The sequence below is a fragment of the Dermochelys coriacea genome, chromosome 3 (genome assembly GCF_009764565.3).
Source record: "Dermochelys coriacea isolate rDerCor1 chromosome 3, rDerCor1.pri.v4, whole genome shotgun sequence".
Taxonomy (NCBI): domain Eukaryota; kingdom Metazoa; phylum Chordata; order Testudines; family Dermochelyidae; genus Dermochelys; species Dermochelys coriacea.
In genome coordinates this window covers 136,670,959-136,695,332 of record NC_050070.1, presented here as the reverse complement: position 1 = coordinate 136,695,332, position 24,374 = coordinate 136,670,959, and the positions used below count along the sequence as shown (strand labels likewise).

The following is a 24,374-nucleotide window of genomic DNA, read 5'->3' as shown; positions in this document are numbered from 1 at the left end:
AACCCTTTTAAACTCTCCAGTAGCTATCCACACTCAGTCCCTTAAGTCATTATGATGGCTTAAGTTATACATAGATGATGTGTTGTTTTTCAGGCAGGAAATGGTCTCTAAGTAAAGAGGAAAATGGTCAGCCCACAGGACTGTTTGTGATCTCTTATAGAAAACCACAATCTTTGAACAGGAAAATCCTAGTGAGTACTGAGGACGCTGTGGGTGAGGCTACAACTATCTTCCCACCTCAAACAAGAAGCATTTGACCAAAAACAGATAAGAACTCCCAACAGAATGTTTTCTTCAAAACTCTCGGAACTCATTTTTAATATAAAGCATTTTCTCAATGCTTTTTTTGTACCCAACTCTTGTGGGACTTGGAAATTCTCTGAATTCAATGTGATTTCTTCCATAATCAATGGAATACATTTAATGTAGTAGAATTACACAACAGTTTCATTTAATGTCTTTTTTAATATATAAAGAGAATCCAAATGAATTTTTGCAAATGGAATATTCAAACATTAAAGTAATCCAATAATGCAAAAGCAAACTGTTTCTTGGAAACATATGAAGGTTCCTACACCAAAAATAGTAAACACTTCTAACAGTTCCTTTTATTCCTCCTGTTAGGGCTTGAAATATTACCAGACACCTACTAAGTAGAAGCTGATATGAAGATGGAGGCGGGCTACCAGTAGGGGTTCAGCGTCTTGGCTGCTGATCAAAACTTTACAAATCAACAGCAGTGGGAAACTGACATTCTTGTCAGTTCACTCCTTTCTAGGTTCTAAATTGCAAGGGTCATATTGCTCAATGCTGTGCCATTTTCACTCTGCTCCTGCTTGGGAAATCTATGAGCAGTGGAAAAGACGTAAAAGTTTGCAGACTCAGGAAGACAACTCTGTATTAGTAATATTTCTGTTACATTTGGAAGGTTAACTTCGCTTGGAATACAATATATTATAAAAGCTTGCATTCTGCATAAACTGATGGTATGTGCCCTTTCACTGATAAGGAAAGCTTCCCTCTCAATAGTGGTAATCAGAACAAGTCAATTTTTCAAGTTAACAATTTTCTTTGACCTAGAAGTGATTCTGATAGGTTCCATTCCCTCTCTTTGGCCATTCTTCCTCCACCCACTTCAGCAGCACTTTCAAACATCCATTCTTTGATATAATTTACACAGATCAATCAATTGTTCCACAGTCCTGTCACTGTTCCGCAACAAAAATTCCAACGTAGGGCTTTGTTGTTTCTGTTCCAGGACAACACAATTCATCATAGGTCATTCCCCATTTGCTTGCAAAATTTCTCCAGTTTTTTACTGTAGGGTGGCATGGATCCAACTTTATTCTCATTGTGTACAAAAGTCCTCATCATTGAGCAAGTCACTGATGGTTGGAGCACGGGACCAAACATAATGAGCAGGTGCCATTTTCTTTGCAGGAGCTCTTCATATCTACAATTATAAACATTACATTGAAAGGTTAGAATCTGTTCTGTTTTGCATGGCTTCTTTTTATGGCACAAACCTTCAGGCACTGCTGAAGAATATCATGTTGCTTAGAACTATTTCTGAAATAATAATGGGGATATAAGTTCTTTTCCGTATGAATTAAACTACTTTTAATTTTTGTTGATGTTTTTCTTTGCTGTACACTGAAGATAAAACCAAAGAACAATAATTTTTAATATATACACTTTTCATTTATAACAAGGGCGTCAAACTGATTCCACTTTTCACTATGATGTGTGGGCTGGGCTACACGGCCTGAAGAATTTCCTTCACTTTATGTAAATTGTCATAACTTTCACTTGCACATACAGTGCTATACAGAAAGGATCTCTGTTAACATCTCATCTAGATAAATGTTATGATTATGTTGGTAGATGTCACAGCCTGGCTTAGTGCATCCAAAATGCCATCTTTATAACAGTGCAGGACTTAAGAAATATTTAATGGTCTTCTTTCTCTCTGCTAATGGACACACACAACAGCAAATGCCTAATATTCCAATGATACTGAAGTGCACCTTTCTGTTGTGTTCTATGAAGGGAGATTATTTCAAATATATGTAACTGAGGCAAATGCTTAGAAAAGTATTCACTTCGAATGGTATTCCTGTTTTCTTCATACAGCTGGCTGAAGTTCAGGAATTACTTTCTGGATATGAAAGTATGGTGGTGAAATATCTTTATTGTAATGGACACCAGAGATTACCATTTAAAAGTCTTCCAGAAAGAATCAAAAGGGTCCTAGAGAGACACCTAACAAATGTAACTTCTATTTGTGCAGTAACAGCCTAGAAGAAGGCAAAGCCAGCATTAGTAATATTGACCTGCAAATACTTTTTATTAGCCTTACTCCATCAATCAGGCCTATTGTGTGAAAGTATGCTAGGACACTTCTCAACAGTTAGGCTTTTGGGGGGAAATGGGTAAACCTTAACTTTGCCATGTAATGGATTGAAGAAAGAGAGACACCCCCAGGTCAAACTGACACTACGCAGAAAGGTGGATATTGTGCACAGCTTATAACCACTTGACCTTTTTAAAACCTTTCTGTTTACCGTACAAGTTTGAAAGAGGAATAAAACCAACCATATTCAATTAAGTCTGGAAAAACAGATGCTGCAAGAGGAAGTTAATAAAAAGACTGATGGAAATAATGAGTACACAATATCAAGGATTGGTTTAGGTACAATTAGAATATGAGACGTGAATGGTTTAACTATAAAAGGGCAAACCATATATTCAAAAACACCTACTCTCATAGATAATTCCACTTGTTAATTATTTTCTATTTTTAGGGAAGTCTCCAGAGTTGATCTCAGTGTCAGCTGGATGTGGCCCTGCCTGTGTGTGTGTTGGAGGAGGCTTAATATCCTGGCTCAGCCAGAAAGGTAAAAAGGGGGCCCATGCGGCAGAACAGGCAGGCTCAGTGGTATCTCAACACATCAGGTGGCACCTTAGGGGGTTCAACCTGTCACAATGTGCAACAACACAGTTTTATGAGAATGCATAGTCACCCATGGATGGGGACGCACAAGCTCTCATGACATAGAATCACAGAAATGTAGGGCTGGAAGGGAGCTGGACGAGGTCATCAAATGCAGCCCCCCTGTGCTGAGGCAGGACTAAGTGAACCTAGGACCATCTCTGACAGGTGTCCTTTGGTCTAGAATAGGTGACAAGGGATGACCACTTGATGATTACCTGTTCTGTTCATTCCTTCTAGGGCATCTGGCATAGGCCACTGTCGGAAGACAGGAGACTGGGCTAGATGGACCTTTGGGCTGACCCAGTATGGCCGTTCTTATGTCTGTTAGACCTTTTTTAAGAACCTCCAATATGGAGATGCCACAACCTCTCTTGGAAGCTTATCCCAGAACTTAACTACCTTATAATTACAATTTTTTTTCCTAATAGCTAACCTAAATCCCTTGCTGAAGATTAAGCCATTACTTCTTGTCCTACTTCAGTGGACATGGAGAACAATTGCTCACTATCCTTTTGATAACAGCCCTTATCACATTTGAAGATTGAATCAGGCCCTCTCAGTCTTCTTGCTCAAGACTAAACATGCCCATTTTTTTTTAAACATTTCCTCATAGGTCAGTTTTTCTAAATCTTTTAGCAATTTTGTTGCTGTCTTCTGGACTCCCTCTAATTTATTTAAATCTTTCCTAAAGTGTAGTGCTCAAAATTGGTCACAGTACTCCAGCTGAAGCCTACTAGTGCTGAATAGAGGGAGATATCTCTGCTTTCAGGCATTCCATAAGGCCTTGCAGGTTTTTTTTATAGCTAAATGTAAAGGTATATAAGTAATACTGCTTTCCTTGTGATGAAGTCAATGGGCCAAATCCTGCTCACTTTTCTCAGGTATGAGCAAAGCTAACTTCATTTAACCTAACTGAAGTTCTGGCTGTGCAGAGAATGCATTATTGGCCCCTATCTTAATTTCATCTCATTCTGCTGTGTGTGCTTAGTGAGGTGAATTTCATCAAAAAGAAACTGACGAGCAGTTTGTAGCTATCTATAAATCAAATAAACTTCTGGCACTATACCCTGCACGCAATATTAAAAGCAAAAGAGAGAAGCCTCATATACTTTGGATCCCCAAGCTTTTGTAGGTAATTCTAAACATCATCCTCACAAAGACTTTTCTGAAGAAAATCTATCATAAAAATAACTACATACATATATGGTAAAGCCAATAATTACCTGAAAGTGATTCTCCAGTATTGTTTTGACTATCACTCTCTTCTGGCTACAACAAAAAGTAACCTTGAATTAAAATCATGTATTCAAATAACACGCAAGAACTTTATTGATCTAGTTTGCCAAGTAGAGAGTCAGTTTAGAAAGATACTGACTTAACTGATTAACTGAACAGAAAATACTTTTTGTATGTGTGTGTCTGCGTTTCCTGACAATTTGCAAACTTTTTATGCAACATATTTACATTTTGATTCATCCTATGATATAGGGTTAGAGTTTTAAACAGTTTCTTGCACTGACCTATCATTTTCACTCTCAGTAGTGACAGGTTTATATTAAACTATTTGTGAACAAGAACAGAAAAGAACAGCACCTTGTATGTAACTATAAATCCCTGCTGATCAGCCTTGGGATTGCTCCCACAGAAATTCATGACAGCAGTGGATAACATGTTAAGTAAGACATCTACAATCTTCAGGCTAATTTCACCTCTCAGTTACACCAGTACAAATTGGGAGTAACACCTTACTGTTATACTGGTGTAAGTAGGGTGACCAGATGTCCTGATTTTATAGGGACAATCCCGATTTTTGGGTCTTTTTTTTATATAGGCTCCTATTACCCCCCACTCCCTGTCCCGATTTTTCACATTTGCTGTCTGGTCACCCTATGTGTAAGTGACCCCAGAATTGGACCTTTTGGTTATAGACAAGTTGAATGTCCGAAAACTGTTGAATGACTCACTATCCTTATGATTATGCAGTACCACACTCCATCTTACATATTTGGAATAGTTCGCGCTCTCTTTCCATGCTATCTTGGCTTGTTTAATTTTCCTTAATGACATTTATTGATATTAGTTTCATTAAAGTACTCAGGGTTTGAATGGTAGGTTGGGCAATGTACAACTGTTACAAGGTGACTTTCTGGCATATGAAATATTATTGCAGAATTGCAATTAAGAGTCACTAATGTGCCATAATCATGGGGGGAGTCCTTAGAATTTGTTTATAGAGTACCTACAGCTTTTCAGTGATTCAGATTGTTTGACTTAGAAGATTTCCATGTCCCATTTTTTTTTATTAGAGGCTGGGCCAGATCCTCAGCTGGCCCACTGTCTGTTGCATGCAGCAATAAGGGATTGTTCTACTGACTCTATTGAATTTGGCAAAGCTTCTTTAAAGGCTTTTTATATATAGGAAATAGTTCTAGACAAGGACTGGAATTGAATATTTCTGCTGGCTCAGTTCAAAACCTTCTTCCTTTTGAAGCTAATGTGCACTCAACTGCTTTTTGTCAGCTAATTAAATGTAGAGGAAAATAATGTAATAGTTTGAGGTGACAACATGTGTTTTTGCAACTTCTATATTCCTTGAAAGCAACATCTAACACCCAAAGGAAGACACTATGACCCTGTGGCTGAGGCAAACTGAAATGAGTGAGGGAGTAAGAAGACATGAGTAGCTGCCCTCACTCATTGTGTGGGTGCAAGCCCAGATAAAATGGTTTGAAGATGAAAGCAGAAAGGGTTTCCCCTTTAGACAAGTGCAATAAAATACAGCAGACTTTTGTATAGTGTAATTCATTCAAAAGTATCATAGAGCACTTCACTGCATTTTGCAGGCTGTGCCTGCAAATACAAGTAAACTATGTAGGTTACAATACATCATAACAAGATGCCCTATTCCTACTGACACTGTATTATTAAATCCACTACAAATAGTTGTGCTTGGAAGGATTAGATTATTATTTGTAAACGTCAATTTCACCATAGAGAGACAAACTGACAAAAATATATTTCCATTGATAAAAATCAAGATTTACAGATAGGCAAAGAAAAAAAAATGCTGCTTGAGAACTTATTCCAGTTTCATGTAGGGATATTTATTTTGTACATTTTCATATGTGCTGTTGCCAATCTGGATTTTAATGGTTATAAAGCTTTAAGTTTTTGAATCTCATATCTATTATCATTACATAATTATTGTTTGACCTTCCCAATTGTCTGGCACACCCCATCACTTCCCACAACTGTTAAAATTTAAATGCATAAAAATGAAAAAATGCTTAAAATAATCATTGATATTGTCCATCAAAATGATAAAAAAATAAAAATTTTATTTTTGCAAAACCTATAACCAGTATAGGTAGTTTCAACTGATGTGGTGAACACATATACACACATGATCTAATCCAATTACAGGGAAAGTAAATTTGTACAAGATATTCTATCAAAAATTCCCCACATTTCCCCCAAAAGGGAACATTGGCATGCTGTTTTCACTATCTCCCCTGCCACACCCACTACTGCAGAGGGCCAGATGGTCACAAATGCAGATGAGTTTACATATTTCTTTCTGTTCTCTAATGCACAGTCTTCCACATCACAAAACGATCACAATGTTTGGTACATGCTCAAGAAAGGTTGAACAATGGATGCACCCCCATCAAAGTAAGAGGAAAGTACTTGCCATCTTCTCCAAGTACTTTCCTCCTCTTACCAGCATCGTTTCAGCTGTAGCTAGATAGAATGTCAGCCTGGGGCTTTTCATTCAGCAGCTTTTAACTCAGGATCTTGAACCAATGACTGTCTAAAAACGTTGGTCAGAACTGGATGTCTTGCTCTTGAACATAGAGATAATTTACGGTCATATTATGATATGAATCTGGTTGAGAAGTGTCTGTGAGAAAGTCAATGGGTGTTTGATGTATCTGAATTGCAGTTTTGCCAACCCAAGCATTAAAAAATTGAGTCTGGTCCAAAATCTGGAGAGTAAATTAAAAATCATGATTTTTTTTAAAAAAAAAAATTAATTTGGCTTCTTTTTATTTGTCTTATGATTTCTGATCCATTAGAGTGCACTCAAGTATGTTTTCATATTTTTTTTCCTGCAAACATGAGGCCTCAAATCTATTTTGTTTTTAAAATGAGAGCCAAGATACTCATGTAAGTGCTTTTCAGAACTAGGGTTTTAACATCAAAAATCTCAAGACTCATGAGTCAAATCATGACAGTTGGCAATGGTAGGACTGCGACAGCATGGGCAAAGAAGGAGGTGAAGTTTTATTTCCCATGGACTCAGAGTCCTCTTTTTTTTTTGTTTAATAAAAAAAATATTTTCTTGTAAACTATAGGATTTCCAAAGGCCACTATTTGTGACACACATTTTTTATTTTAGCAGTTCAGCTATCTTCCACTTATCAACTCTGAAGCACAAAGGCTTATCCAACATCACTTTATTGCAAAGATATGCAACTGTCCATTAAATTGCTATTTAACAGGACTATTTTATTGCCCACTAATTAAAAAAACAGCTTTGTTTAGATTTGCAGTTATACATTTGTCTTATGTGTGTGCAGAGGGACCAGAAGAACAAGCATACCATCCAGGCAAGATAGGATTTTAGAGGGCCCTACAAATCTAAATCCAGTGAAACAGCTGTATAGTGAAGTGTTCTGTCACTATAAAAAGCCTTCATTATACCCCGTTTCAGTATAAAGAAGAGAGACTCTCAGGCAACAAATTCTCTCCATTTCATGATAAGAAATCCCCTTCTCCCCATGAGATAGTGCCAATCTGTCTTCTCCTCCTCTGCTCAACCCAAAAGAGAAAATCCCCAGGAATTCAGCCTCTAACACTATCTGGTAGGTGATAACTGTGACATGCCAATGGGATTTGCACAGTGTTGCCCATTTACAGTGGAACATTAGAGTGAAGCTTCACTGTGGGAAAAATACTATCTCAAAGTCCATGTATAAGGACTTGATGCAGGGGAGAAATAAGACAACCACAACTCCGAGGCTGCTCTGCAGTAACCACTTTCCTGGTTGCAAACCCCATCCATGGGAAGTGAAGGTTGGAGGAAAAAATGATGGCTCTGTATAGCTGTGAATCCACTAGCCCTGTTTTTAATCCTATTCCCCATATCAGTGTGAAAGGAATTCTGGTAGAACTGGATTCTGCAGCATGACCCTGCCCAGGCTCCAGGCTCCCTGCCCACTCAGCACAGTGGAACCACATCTGTTCTGCCTCAGGCTGAGTGGGGATGGCATGTGGGGGCAGGATTTGCCCTTGTCAGAAGAGTTCAAGCCTGGATGCAAACTGAAGCAATTTTGGATTTCCACTGCACTATAAGTACAATGTCACTAGAACTAGGTTCACTGTGAACAAAACTCAATCCTAAGCAAAGGAGTCAGCACAAAACCTATTCACCACTCAAGTCCCACTTAAGCCCCTCAGATAGGGCCTACAGAGTGCATAGGCTGTGTGTATAGAGTACATTTCACCCAGAATTCTTAAATGGATATTCTATTTCCAATCTCATTTTACTGAATGACTCCATGCAGTCTAGAGAAAGTTGTGATTAATATTAATAGCTTTCTTTCATCAACAAAAATAACTTTAAAAGCTTAGTTTAATATTCACTCATGGGTTTCTCAAACAGATAGTTTAAATTTGAAAAGCATTTCCCTTACCTGTTGTATTAGGCCAGAATCTGATGTAAGACTCCTGATGTTAATAGATGCTATTTCCAATGTAACTTTATCTGTTAGGTACTCCTCATCTAAGGCAAAGAGATTCTGAAATGTTGGTCTTTCACCCAAATATAAAGCTTAAGTAACTCTCAAACAAAAAATATGGCAGACTTCATACAAGTCTAACACACAAGATTTAATCGCATACGATAATGGGTCACTGGGAAATGTAAAATGGATTTAACATAATCTTAAATTGTTAATGACTGGACTGTGCAGATAGAAAGCACTATCAGAGGTCAGACATCAGGGTATATGTAAAATGTTTACTCTGCATCTCCAACACACTATTACAGATAGCAGGGCTACACTCTTCCTTCAGCAGATTGACTAGGAGCTATACCAACATAGTGTTTACCCAGCCAATAAATCAAAGATAGCTGAAAAAGTGAAAGTACTTGACAATCAACAAAACTCCTTTCTGCTTTGTTTTAATGACTTTCTAAAATTCTCGATATTCTGCCTTCTCCTCTCCCATGTTTGGATTATGCTCATCCTGCTCAGGACCCTTCCTGAAGCACACATACACCCCTCCCGCCCCTCCCAGGTTTTACTCATTGCACCTTAAAAACTGTCTATACACCTTTGTGAGTATATAGACATGGGTTGAAATTCACCCTTATGCAGAGGGACAGCACAAAGTCTATTTACCTTTCATCTCCAACTTAGGCTCTCAAAATAGGAGTTAAGTGATACATAAGCCTTTTGCCTGTTCTGCGCATAGGGTTGAATTTCACTCTGTGATTAATAAGGCCCCAGTTCAGCAAAGCATTTCAGCATGTGTTTAACTTTAAGCAAATGTTTAAATCCATATGTTAATTGCTCTACTGACTTGGGATGAACTGCTGACTTGTGGCTGAAAGGAGGTTATCCTAGACATGTCAGATTCCTCCAAGACTCTTATAATGTTGAATGGCTTTTTAGGGATAAAAATGCATACGAGTTTATTATTCTCTCTAGCAATAAGTCTCCTATTAAGAAACAGTGGAATGCCTCAACTGTTCTTATCTTTTTGAATACTCTGGTTAGAGGAACGAGACATATATACTGACTTCCTTACCTCCGTATCCCCTTCTGGTTTAAACAAACAAACAAAAAAAGTAAGAATTTTCTTTTCTTCTTTCACTTAGAATTTGCCATCATTTATTAGACCATTGATCCCTAAAATCCAATAGCCTGCCTCTGACAGCAGCTGATATCTGACACAGACTCCTTATTGATGATCTTGAACAGGGTTCAAAAAAGAACTAGGTAAGTTCATGCAGGATAGGTCCATCAGTGGCTATTAGCCAGGATGGGCAGGGATGGTGTCCCTAGCCTCTGATTGCCAGAAGCTGGGAATGGGCGACAGGGGATGGATCACTTGATGATTACCTGTTCTGTTCATTCTCTCTGGGGCACCTGACATTGGCCTTTGTCGGAAGACAGGATACTGGGCTGGATGGACCTTTGGTCTGACCCAGTATGGCCATTCTTATGTTAGGATTCAATGGCAAAGAATTCAGCTGACATTACAAAACACAACCTCCAAATTTCACTTGGTCTGTTCTTTGGCTGTTGCCTCTAATATTTAGGTGAGGCGGGGTAACTATGATGAAAAGTGAACTTGGAGAAAAAAAAAAATAGGCCTAATCCTGAAAGGTGATGAGTGCCCTCAACTCCCATTAAAGCTAATTAACTTTAATGGGAGTTGAGGGTGCTCAACATCTTGCTGGATAAGGCCATATAATTATTTTTAAACAAGGGGCCAGATCCCATACTCTATTTAGATAACATTTACATTAAAGCCAACTGGAATTTCCCTAAATAATGACTAAAGAATCAGGCCCATAAACTGTATAAGCAAACTCTTGTAACACATTTTATTCACTTATAGATTCAGCAACATTTATAAAACTATTTTTTTTTCAAATCATGTTGAATAGTGATGAAAATTCAGGCTCTCGAGCAGACCAAGAGGCCAATATCTAAGGAACGATCTAAGGTTAACGTCATATAGTTTCCAAACCCACAACAGTGCTAGACTTTTGATAAAATTAATTATAAGGAAAACTTTAGACTGCAGAAGTTTACAGAATATTAATAGGTGTTTCACATCACTTCCCATTCTCAGACAGGAAATGCTAAGCTCCATTAATGCTTTTATATCTTTACACTGATCATGATGAAATTTTCTTTCAACAGAAAATGCCACAATTTCCATTTCCCTTCAATTTTACTTTTAATTAATTGTATTAAACATGTAGCATCAGATTTTAAACAGCTTTGAAACAGTTACATGTTTATTTAGAAATCTGATTTTATTTGGAAGGGAAGATACAATGAACTAATGCCATAAGAGTAAGAAAAAATACAATTTAGATAGGAAAGCTATAAGGAAATTACCAAAATTTAAGAAATTTTAAGAAAAACCACTCTGAAGAGGTGAGCACTCTGCCTGCAACTGAACAGGTTCAAAGTACTATACCCTTCTCCCCTCCAATCTATTCCCGTTCTCTTGGTATTCTCAATGGTACCTCATTTCTATTCCTGGCTCCTTCAATAAAATAACAAATAAATAATCCTCAATCCTCCCTGGGAACCCCAGTTTTAGTTTACCCAGCTGATCAGTCTTTACCCTAAGTTTTTCAACCTCTCTTCCCAATTGGATCCTGGATCCCTTCTCAGGCTTTACATGCATCATAGGATTCAGAACACTATGCTTGGAGGAGTACTGAGGCTCAAGGCACTCTCAGGACATTCCTTGGAAGGAAGCCTGCAGCAGGGTCTGGGATGCAGAAATAAATGCATCCGATGAAGTGAGCTGTAGCTCACGAAAGCTTATGCTCAAATAAATTTGTTAGTCTCTAAGGTGCCACAAGTACTCCTTTTCTTTTTGAGAAATAAAGAAGAAGGTCAAGGGAGCTAGTGTGATAGAAGGATTAAAGGCTTAATGATGGGATTTGTTGCAGGGCTCAGGATTTGATCAGTGCAGAAGTCCACTGAATATTTCTGGGCTCCCAAATGAATTTCTGATCACCTGCAGGCACACAGGTAACCCTCTCAAAGCCATTTTTCAAATATTTTTATTTCCCTCTAATCTGGGAAGTGTGTGTGTGTGGGTGGGTGGCATTGGCTTATTATAAGTTCCTTCAAAGTTGAGAACCGAGATCTTCTGTTGACATAATCAGCTTTTAGACCAAAGCTGAGCTCTGATGACAAACACCAGAGGTAACATTAATAACACACATTAAAAAAAAATCATTACACTGCATAAACTGTTACAATGTAAAAATACAGAACAAATTAATAGACTATTTCAGTGTGTTTTCTATACCTATGGTTTTATTACATGTAATGTACCATACCAACAATACTATACCATATTTATAATAGCTGGAGTTTGCTGTGCTTACCTTTAGGTAGCCGTGTATCTTGGACAGGATACTTTTCTCTCTGTCCAAAAAGAACAAGACATATGTTTGTTATTTCCAGTACTTGATAAAAAGTACATTGAAAACTTTATAGTTACTACTATGCCTTTTTAAAATGGCATTTAAGTTTACATCAATATAGTAATGAATGATTTGAGATGGGCCAAACAGATAATAACACAGGTAGTTTGGGGATTATTTACAATCCAAAATTATATAAAAGAAAAGGAGTACTTGTGGCACCTTAGAGACTAACAAATTTATTTGAGCATAAGCTTTCGTGAACTACAGCTCACTTCATCGGATGCATTCAGTGGAAAATACAGTGGGGAGATTTATATACACACACAGAGAACATGAAACAATGGGTTTTATCATACACACTGAAAGGAGAGTGATCACTTAAAATGAGCTATTACCAGCAGGAAGGAGGGGGGGAAAGGAGGAAAACCTTTTGTGGTGATAATCAAGGTGGGCCATTTCCAGCAATTAACAAGAACGTCTGAGGAACAGTGGGGGGTGGGATGGTGGGAGAAATAACATGAGGAAATAGTTTTTCTTTATGTAATGACTCATCCACTCCCAGTCTCTATTCAAGCCTAAGTTTGCAAATTGTATCCAGTTTGAATATTAATTCTAATTCAGCAGTCTCTCGTTGGAGTCTGTTTTTGAAGTTTTTTTGTTGCAGGATAGGTTTCAGAGTAGCAGCTGTGTTAGTCTGTATTCACAAAAAGAAAAGGAGTACTTGTGGCACCTTAGAGACTAACAAATTTATTTGAGCACGTGCATCCGATGAAGTGAGCTGTAGCTCACGAAAGCTTATGCCCAAATCAATTTGTTAGTCTCTAAGGTGCCACAAGAACTCCTTTTCTTTTTGTGGAAGGATAACCACTCTCAGGTCTGTAATCGTGTGACCGGAGAGATTGAAGTGTTCTCCGACTGGTTTTTGAATGTTACAATTCTTGACGTCTGATTAGTGTCCATTTATTCTTTTACGTAGAGACTGTCCTGTTTGACCAATGTACATGGCAGAGGGGCATTGCTAGCACATGATGGCATATATCACATTGGTAGATGCGCAGGTGAACGAGCCTCTGATAGTGTGGCTGATGTGATTAGGTCCTATGATGGTGTCCCCTGAATAGATATGTGGACAGAGTTGGCAACGGGCTTTGTTGCAAGGATAGGTTCCTGGGTTAGTGGTTCTGTTGTGTGGTGTGTGGTTGCTGGTGAGTATTTGCTTCAGGTTGGGGGGCTGTCTGTAAGCAAGGACTGGCCTGTCTCCCAAGAGCTGTGAGAGTGATGGGTCGTCCTTCAGGATAGGTTGTAGATCCTTGATGATGTGTTGGAGAGGTTTTAGTTGGGGGCTGAAAGTGATGGCTAGTGGCGTTCTGTTCTGTGGGGCCACGGCTAACCTGGTGGCTGAACTTTGTGACTTTGTCCTCACCCATAACTATTTCACATTTGGGGACAATGTATACCTTCAAATCAGCAGCACTGCGATGGGTACCCGCATGGCCCCACATTATGCCAACATTTTTATGGCTGACTTAGAACAACGCTTCCTCAGCTCTCGTCCCCTAATGCCCCTACTCTACTTGCACTGCACTGATGACATCTTCATCATCTGGACCCATGGAAAAGAAGCCCTTGAGGAATTCCACCATGATTTCAACAATTTCTGTCCCACCATCAACCTCAGCCTGGACCAGTCCACACAAGAGATCCATTTCCTGGACACTACGGTGCTAATAAGCGATGGTCACATAAACACCACCCTATACTAGAAACCTACTGACCGCTATTCCTACCTACATGCCTCTAGGTTTCATCCAGATCACACCACACAATCCATTGTCTACAGCCAAGCTTTATTTGATATAACCACATTTGCTCCAACCCCTCAGACAGAGACAAACACCTACAAGATCTCTATCATGCATTCTTACAACTACAATACCCACCTGCTGAAGTGAAGAAACAGATTGACAGAGCCAGAAGACTACCCAGAAGTCACCTACTACAGGACAGGCCCAACAAAGAAAATAACAGAACACCACTAGCCATCACCTTCAGCCCTCAACTAAAACCTCTCCCAACGCATCATCAAGGATCTACAACCTATCCTGAAGGACGACCCATCACTCTCACAGGTCTTGGGAGACAGGCCAGTCCTTGCTTACAGACAGCCCCCCAACCTGAAGCAAATACTCACCAGCAACCACACACCCACACACAGAACCACTAACCCAGGAACCTATCCTTGCAACAAAGTCCATTGCCAACTGTGTCCACATATCTATTCAGGGGACACCATCATAGGGCCTAATCACATCAGCCACACTATGATAAAACCCATTGTTTCATGTTCTCTGTGTGTGTATATAAATCTCCCCACTGTATTTTCCACTGAATGCATCCAATGAAGTGAGCTGTAGTTCACAAAAGCTTATGCTCAAATAAATTGGTTAGTCTCTAAGGTGCCACAAGTACTCCTTTTCTTTTTGCGAATACAGACTAACACGGCTGCTACTCTGAAAGTTGTCAAAATTATATAGTTTGTTTTTGCTACAGTTTCTTGAAATGCAATGTGGTTTAGTAGACTAAGCACAGGACTGGGAGTCAAGAAATTCTGAGTTTTAATTTTATCTCTCTGCCAGTGGCCTCAATTTCTCTGGGTCAGAGTCTCAGCTTACTGGTGTGTATCAAGAGTAACTACAATAATAAAGTTGGTCCCATTATTACAAGTATTCTTACTAAAGAACAGTGAAAGGTCTCTTTGCTTGAAAATTAAAATGAAAACCTGATTAAAATGCAAAACTAAAATACAGCTACCCAGTTTATGGACATATCTGCTGATTTACAACACAAACGTATTCCGACTTCTACGCTATTGTTTACTACGAGACCTAGACATCTGCTTGCTCCCATGTTACCTCTAGCAGTGTCTAAAGACAAGAAGACGCTTCCATCAGTTTTTTATAGAATCTCGCACCAAACAAATTAAAATCCTCCTCATTTAGAAACAAAATAATTTAAAAAAAAATAACTTGCATTTGTATCAGACAAACATAATAACTCAGTTAGAGTTAAATTATTGCTTAAATTAAAGACAGTTGAAGATCACAGTTTTTAATTTAAGCAATCACAAACCACAAAATGGCAGTAACGACCCCATTCCTACATCAAAGTCTGCTAGCATGGACCTGTGCAAAGTCCCATTTATTTCAGTGGGACTTCACACATGCTCAGGTGTTGCCACTAATGGATCACAATACAGGATCAGGACCTAAATTACTAAATTGATTTTCCCAAAAAGCCACAAGCTAAGGTCAATATTTACACTTCTTCTCTGTTTTCTGCTGATACTTCGATACTAAGCTTCTGAATTGGAAGAAATCCCCCCAGGAAAATAATAGTTTTCCCTCTCATTATTCATGTTGCTGCATGACAAATCTACAATTTACAAACAAGATAAAGTATTTTTAAAAACACCCATACTGCTACATTATACACTAATCTTCTCTGGGCTGCATAATATATTTATCATCAGTCTCTATTTTATATTTACTGTTACCCAAAGTAAACAACCTAGAGCCAAATTCAAAAAGTCCTTTTAAAGATTACAGAGCATTTAAATATTCTTTTTACCCAATATACTCCATGGCCAGCATAAGATTTGCTTCTCTGAATATCCCAGGACACACCAACAAAAAAAAGCATGCAGTGAAGGCTGTGAATCTGCTAGTCAGTAAAACATCTCTTCACTCAATTCACCCCCACATCTGGCAGAGCCTTGTTTTTTGTCACATGCATTTCTAATGCCTTATCTAGCTATCAGCCACGACATTTAAAGGAAGCGCTTAGACTATATATAAACAATAATTAAGTTTCTGGGTGAAGATCTCATACCAATTTCCGGGGAGATGCACAGTACTATTATTACTGTTTGTACTATAGCATCACCTGGAAACCCCAACAGAGATCATGACTTCATTGTGCCAGGCACTGTATTGGCACATAGTGAGAGAAAGTCTTGTCTGAAAGAGATTACAATCTAAACATGGGTTTCACCCATGATTATTTATTGATTTATTCAAGATAAATTTGATGTAACGATTCATTTTTTTAATTTACAACTGGGTTGAAGTTATCTACATAACAACATTTCATTGTGTACAATGGTGTTAATTACCTAGTAGTCAATCATGTGCCCGGTTTCAATCAAGCATACTCTTGGGTTTTTTAGAGCATCCCAGAATTAAATAACTGTAAAAAGCTATAAACTAAATATTAGATAACCAAGTATTAAAGTTATATTGGAACAAAACCAGACACACCTACCATTTCTAATGGAAAAGTGCTTGGATCTGTATCTTCCACAGGCTCTTTTGCAGCATGATCTGCCAGAAACAAATAAAGCAGCTTTTTCATGTTCCTCAAACTGTGTCTGTTTGGTCACTCATGCACTTTCCCTCACCAGCTTACCAAGATGAAACTGTACATCAGTTATATAGGAGTTCATTTACGATGGGAACATGTCATAAAGTATAAAGGGTTAGTCACAGGTGCTAGCTGACAGATGAGAAATTCTTGTCAACAATGCCATCAGAGCATTGTATTATATGACAGAGTTATTATATCTGATAACAAGTAGGTGCAAATAAATATTCTAAATTATTATTTTAAAAATATCATAAATAGTTCAATAATAAATAATTAAACCAGAAAACAGCTAAAATGGATAAAACATTCCTTTCTCTGAATAGCTGTACTCAGTTGTGCATTAGCGGCCTTCTCCAAACAGGGAAATACCCCATATAAGAAATTAATAATAAAGAGGACTAATATAGTATTATAACAACCAGAATATAGCTCAAAACTTAACGGGAAAGTAAATTTGGACCAAAGATGAACTATATTTAGTGCTTCTGTTTTTCGGAATTTATTAATTTCATTAGCGGAGTATTTTTAGCAATTTTTGAATTTTATGTGGATGTTCAAAAATTGAGATTTTGGGGGCTTTCCCTTTCAATATACTATAATGAGTAATGTATACTGTAGTATATACGCTAGTGAGTAATCTTTCTATAATGTTCCTAAGTGCACTTTAATGTAATATTGCTTCAATCAGTACCATGTTAAAGTGCACTAGGGAACCATTAGTGTACACCAGCAGGATCTATTCTACGCTGACCCACTGCGGTTCCTGGCCAATTGGAGCTTTGGGGGCAGCACTGAGGGGAGGGATGCAGGGGATTTGCATGGAGCTTCCCTGATTGCCCTGGATGCCTGGCAGCCCTATTTATATGGCATTTGGGAGCAAGCCTTCCAGCCCTAGTTTCCAGACTTGTGCTGGTGGGGCTTGTGCAAGCATGCTAAAAATAGCTGTGTAGACATTGCTTTGATGTTGCATCTTGGGCTGGAGTTTGGGCTCTCAGGCCCCCGCAAGCCTGAGAGCCTGAGCTCCATCCCAAGCTGCAATGTCTACACAACTATTTTTAGCATGCTAGCATAGGCTACACCAACACAATTCTTTGAACCCTAGCTGGGAGGCTCCCAGATGCACTGTAGACATACCCTTCAAAGCCCAGTTAGCCTGGGAAGTGAATGACAAAGGTCATAATCCAAACTCCGAGTTCTGTAGTGGCAATGAGTAGGATGGCCCCTGACACATCCCCAGAATACTGGACATTCTGGTACTTCCAGGAATGGTGTTGGTCCTCCCTCACCTACGTGACCCTGCCCCCACCAGTGTGACTTCCCACATGTCATGTCATGTGGGGGCAGAGCGGCATGCTCTTCAAAATGGCTTTCTCCATTCAGTTTTGTCTCAGTACCAGACGGGACAAACCACAGAAAAACAGGACTGTCCAGCTTAAAACTGAAGAAATGGCCAGTCTAGCAACGGGCTGCATGGCTACTAATCTGTAAACTCAATCTAAACATGTTTTTAATAGGGCTGTCAATTATTCAGTTAACTTACGTGATTAACTAAAAAAAAATTAATCGTGATTAAAAAATTGCAATTAATCGCACTTATAACAATAGAATACCAATTGAAATTTATTAAATATTTTTGGATGTTTTTCTACATTTTCAATATTGATTTCAGTTACAACACAGAATACAAAGTGCACAGTGCTCACTTAGTGTTATTTTTCATTACAAATATATGCACTGTAAAAATGATAAACAAAAGAAACAGAATTTTTCAGTTCACCTCATACAAGTACTGAAGTGCAATCTCTTTATCATGAAAGTGTAACTTACAAATGCAGATTTTTTTGGTTACATAACTGCACTCAAAAACAAAACAATGTAAAACATTAGCGCCTACAAGTCCACTCAGTCCTACTTCTTGTTCAGCCAATTGCTAAGACAAACAAGTTTGTTTACATTGACAGGAGATACTGTTGCCTGCTTCTTATTTACAATGTCACCTGAAAGTGAAAACAGGCATTCGCATGGCACTTCTGTAGCCGGTGTTGCAAAGTATTTACATGCCAGATATGCTAAACATTCTTATGCCCCTTCATGCTTCGGGCACCATTCCAGAGGACATACTTACCTGCTGATGATGCTCTTTAAAAAAATAATAGGTTTCAGAGTAGCAGCCGTGTTAGTCTGTATCCGCAAAAAGAAAAGGAGGACTTGTGGCACTTTAGAGACTAACACATTTATTTGAGCATAAGCTTTCGTGGGCTACAGCCCACTTCATCGGATGCATGAGCTGTAGCTCACGAAAGCTTATGCTCAAATAAACGTGTTAGTCTCTAAGGTGCCACAAGTACTCCTTTTAAAAAAAATAATGTGTCAATTAAATTTGTGACTGTACTCCTTGGGGGGAGAACAATATGTCTCCTGCTCTGTTTTACCTGCATTCTGCCATATATTTCATGTTATAACAGTCTGGGATGATGACCCAGCATATCTTCATTTTAAGAACACTTTCACAGCAGATTTGACAAAATGCAAAGAAGGTACCGATGTGAGATTTCTAAAGATAGCTATAGCACTCGACCCAAAGTTTAAGAATCTGAAGTGCTATCCACAATCTGAGAGGGATGAGGTATGGAACATGCTTTTAGAAGTCTTAAAAGAGCAACACTCTGATACAGAAACTACAGAACCCAAACAACCAAAAATTAAAATCAACCTTCTGCTGGTGGCATCTGACTCAGATGATGAAAATGAACATGCAGCAGTCCACACTGCTTTGGATCGTTATCAAGCAGAACTCATCATCAGCATGGATGCATGTCCTCTGGAATGGTGGCTGAAGCATGAAGGGACTTATGAATCTTTAGAGCATCTGGCACATAAATATCTTGCAACGCCAGCTACAACTGTGCCATGCGAATGCCTGTTCTCACTTTCAGGTGACATTGTAAACAAGAAGCAGGCAGCATTATCTCCTGCAAATTGTAACCAACCTTGTTTATGTGAGTGATTGGCTGAACAAGCAGTAAGAATGAATGGACTTGTAGGCTCTAAAGTTTGAAATTTTTTATTTTTTAATGCAGTTTTTCTTTTACATAATTCTACATATGTAAGTTCAACTTTCATGATAAAGAGATTGCACTACAGTACTTGTATGAGGTGAATTGAAAAATACAATTTTTGTTTTTTACAGTGCCAATATTCATAATAAAAATAAATATAAAGTGAGCACTGTACACTTTGTATTCTGTGTTGTAATTGAAATTAATATATTTGAAAATGTAGTAAACATGCAAAAATATTTAAAATAAATGGTATTCTATTGTGGTTTAACAGCATGATTAATTACACGATTAATTTTTTTAATCACTTGATAGCCCTAGTTTTTAATTAAAAGTGGCATTTCTGGGCCTACTTTTGGTGACATAAGCTTTAATAATGACTGCATTTGTGACACTGGCAATAAGGAATCCAAATCAATTCAGTGTGCCTTTACTGGCACGACAACGTGTGCAAGTATTGCCAAAGTGCAAGAAAATATCAGAGATGAAGTAGGCCTAAAAAAATTGGGGCCATGGAAAAGGGCCCCTGAATATTCCCAATCCATAGTTCGTTAAAAAATCAGACCCTCCAAAAAACTATGTGCACTTGGAAAAGTAAGTGCACTTCTAAATACCATGCAGAGTTGTAAAGTAGATGCTACCATAACTGGCCTAACCAAGAAGGTGACAGGATGCCCTGCATCTTTAAGACCAGTAGAGGGCCAGGGCCAGCCAATCCTGTTCCAAGGTATGGCCCCTTGAAGTTACTTATGCATCAGAGGGCTCATACTGGCCTTAAGAGAGACTTTTTTAAAAATTCGTAATGAAGTCCTTCTTGGTTTACAAATCCTCTCCTTTATCCATATTCTTCCTCCTCCTATATAAAAGCACTACATACTTGCAATCTGCCAGGCCTGCCACTTGAAGAAATATCATTGCCTGCACTTCAGAAGACAGATTCTCCGCTGGTGTAAATCAATATAGCTCCCTGTCCCTAAGTTAAGTGTACTCTCCTTGCCAATGAGAGAAACAACAAACTTTTGCTTAAGCAGCGAATTCAATGGACTTGAAGGAAGTAATATTTCTGGCTTGATGTAATTTCTAATACCATGGAAGATTTAGCAAGCATTCAGGAGTCGGGTTCGTTAAGCAAGAAGGCTTAACTCTTCTGTTAACTGCACAAGCACTCATTTCACATTGAGCCTGTTCAGGCTTCTGCAGCTAGCTGGGCAAAGTCAGAGTCATAGCTCAGATATTAGCATAGTCACCGCCATTATTATTAATTATTTATAATACAGTAACATTAAAGACCCCAACGGAGATGGAGATCTCATTGTGTTAAATGCTGCACATACATAGTAAGAAGCAGTCCCTGTCCCGAACAGTTTACAACCTACACAGACACTACTATCCATTATTTCCACAGCCAGACATACACTAATAATATGATGCATTATGACATAAGAACTTGCAAATGATGTAAGAAGTTTATTTATTTATTTAGAATTAGATTTATTTATATTTTTCTTCTGATTAGCTCTTTCCAGGGAGTTGTAAGGCACCTCAGCATTCTGAAGTGCATTAACAGCCGCAAAGGATAATTGGTTATGCTGACTTATTTTTGACACATTTTTATCAGAGTTTAGAGTGGTCATTTTATTCAAGTACCTTTTGCTGCCTTTAACATTATTTAGCTTTCAGAAAACCTCCTGTGCTAGCTATTTGGATTTCCAGAGTGCCAATTTTGTTTCAGATGTGTGGAATCCCATCCGTTGATCCCTCTCCCAGATCTGCTTTTGGCACTGGCAAGAAAAGCCTGGGATGAGATGACAAGAGCTGTGTGACACTATCATTTTTCACCATTTTTTTAGAAGAATTTCCAAAAGTAGCAAAGAGTGATATTTCTCTATTTCCAGCAATGAACAAGCACTTTTGGTGAAAAGTGGCAGAATTCTATAATGGAAATAACTTTTTTCCACTTGCAAAAATTCTTTGTTATGGAAAACACCAAATTATTTAAGAAGCCCCAGAATGTATTACTTGTTGTAGGAAAGAGTTTAATGCTTTCTCCCATTACTTAGGGATAACTTGTTTGTACGACAAGTTTTAGTTTTAGGCCCTTTTAAAATATGTATATTTTAGACACTGAAAAGGGCCACTCCTGTTGATTCTCCTAGGTCATTTCTCTTCAGGACTATCAGCAAACAAAAATTAATATGACCACTTAATATAAATGTTTCTCTGACTCAAATAAGTATGAGCATACAAGAAAGAAAACAAATGAATTTTTATTATGATTAGTCCCTATACTTTCTTGAATCACTATCGGCCAGAGGAAGATAGGTAGCTTCAAGGCTGAGGGCTTGTCTAATTTAAGAAAACTTGCACCACTGTAATCACATATATGTAGCTCCCTCCTTGTAATATACCTCAAATATAGACATTCTACACCAGCAGGTACTGAAGCTTACAGTATTTTAGCATAATTACCAAATTAAATTACACCATTAAGCCCCCCTTTGTTTCAGTATAACTACATCAATGTAATTACACTAGTACAAATATTCTTAATGTAGACAAGCCCAGAGACATATCGCCCTAATAAACAATGAGGCTCTGATTAGGCAAATGGGGTCCAGAAGTACCATTCTAAACATGATGGTGCATTATGTACAATTATACTGCAGTGTATTACATTCTGCCTTTCCGTGAATCTGTATTTCAATCTGTTTACTTTTGCTATTACATCTCTCAGTTTGTTATAAAGGGTGTAAACTCTGCCACTGACTGGACAGAAGTTATTTAAGTGGAAATATTCAAACTCAGGTTTCTAATGGTATGCACTCATATTCATATTTAAGTGCCAGGGGTCATCAAGTTTGAAAACGTTGGCCTTAATCACTTCCTCAAGCCTTGGTTTGAAAGGATAAAAAAGGTGTGTGTTGGCGGGGGGAGGTTAGATCGTATTAGCTAGCAAAAACTAATATGTGTTCTAAACTCTAGTATAGACAGGGCATGTGCTAAATTCCACCAGCACAGAACATGCTACACTATTAGCTAACACGATTGGGTGTGGGGGGCGGACGGGACTCAGAGCCCTTCTTGTCTAGACAAGGCCAGGAGTCCTTAGTTAACTCCTATAAAATGGGTACAATGGGTTAAAGAAAGGTAATGCCGCAAGATCCAGAATCTGCAAAACCTCCCTGTGGCAAGCAACTTTTTGGACCTCGTTGTAATAGCTTGTGTTGCACCTTTCCGGCTGCTGCCAGGTTTAATTTATTCATGCCTGAGCTAGTGAGTCATAAAACACTTGGAGACCCTCAGAGGTGAGGCGCTATGCAAATGCAAAGAATCACTTTTAGTATTCGTCCAAAACTCTCCTTCACACACAATGCGGGGAGAGGAGGAGGGCTTGGCAGCCTCAGTCAAAAGCAGAGCGGCTTGCTGGGCTTACTTGTGCTAGCTTTCAGAGTAGCAGCCGTGTTAGTCTGTAGTCGCAAAAAGAAAAGGAGGACTTGTGGCACCTTAGAGACTAACACATTTATTAGAGCATAAGCTTTCGTGAGCTACAGCTCACTTCAGAATGCATCCGATGAAGTGAGCTGTAGCTCACGAAAGCTTATGCTCTAATAAATGTGTTAGTCTCTAAGGTGCCCCAAGTCCTCCTTTTCTTTTTGTGCTAGCTTGAAAGTTTTCATAGGCAAAGTTTCCTTCGGGAGAAAACCTGGCAGCTCCGATCCCATCCCCAACGTGGCTGGACGAAGAAGGGAGGGGAAAGCCCCTTGTCCTGATCAGCTGTGCGCAGAGAACACCGCTCAGCAGCACACGAAGCGAACACAAAGGGCGAGACGCAGCGGAAGCTGCTGCGGGCTCGCTCCACCACAGCCCACGCACAGCAGGGAAGAAAAAGCCGCCCGGGCCCTGAGCAGAGGAAGGGGGGGGGGGGTCGGAATCCAGCCCGGGCGCCCGCTCGCGCCGCAGCTCCCAAGGGACATTCCCGCCTCCAGCCCTGCCCCTGCCGCTCTGCCCTGGCCCCCGGCCAGGCTCCCGCGGGGCGCGCGCACCCTGCGTCCCCGCGGGGCGTGGAGACTTTACCTTCCGGCCGAGGGTCCCGGAGAGAAGCCATCGGGTGGGTGCGTGGGGAGACTGGCAGCCGTGCTCAGCGGAGGCTGAGGCTGAGTGCGCGCGCGTACCTGGAAAAATCCTCTCCAGCGCGGCCGGGTAACCCCCCACCCTAATGCGAGCGGGCGCTACTGCCTCCCTCGCTGCTTTGCTTGCTCCTCCGCTTCCTGGTTGGGTAGTGAACGCAGGAGGCGAAGATTCTCTCCCGGGAGCGGAAGCTGCAGGTAGAAGCGGAGGCTGAAAGTGGGCAGAGGTGTGGAGGGGCCCTGTCACCTCTAGGGGCTTGTCCCCTGCCAGCAGCTCTCATTCAGCCTTCATTCAAGCCAGGTGTTTTTCTCTGACTTTCAAATGTATGGTTCAGAGTAGCAGCCGTGTTAGTCTGTAGTCGCAAAAAGAAAAGGAGGACTTGGGGCACCTTAGAGACTAACACATTCATGTTCTCTGTGTGTGTGTGTATATAAATCTCTCCTCTGTTTTTTCCACCAAATGCATCCGATGAAGTGAGCTGTAGCTCACGAAAGCTTATGCTCTAATAAATTCGTTAGTCTCTAAGGTGCCACAAGTACTCCTTTTCTTTTTTCAAATGTATGTATTTGCTCGTCCT

At 39.3% G+C, this 24,374-nt stretch overlaps 1 protein-coding gene across 1 annotated transcript; it reads right to left on the bottom strand.

The window, feature by feature from the left end:
• Positions 1 to 429: 429 nt before the first annotated feature.
• EDARADD (EDAR associated death domain) lies at positions 430 to 24,105 on the bottom strand. The gene is given in 10 exon segments (XM_038394815.2): positions 430 to 1,150; positions 1,153 to 1,261; positions 1,263 to 1,363; positions 1,366 to 1,405; positions 1,407 to 1,453; positions 4,219 to 4,264; positions 8,692 to 8,780; positions 12,147 to 12,186; positions 16,509 to 16,567; positions 23,744 to 24,105. Coding segments are annotated over 10 exon segments (636 nt in total). The 5' UTR covers positions 23,775 to 24,105; the 3' UTR covers positions 430 to 1,076.
• Between the last annotated feature and the right edge of the window lie 269 nt (positions 24,106 to 24,374).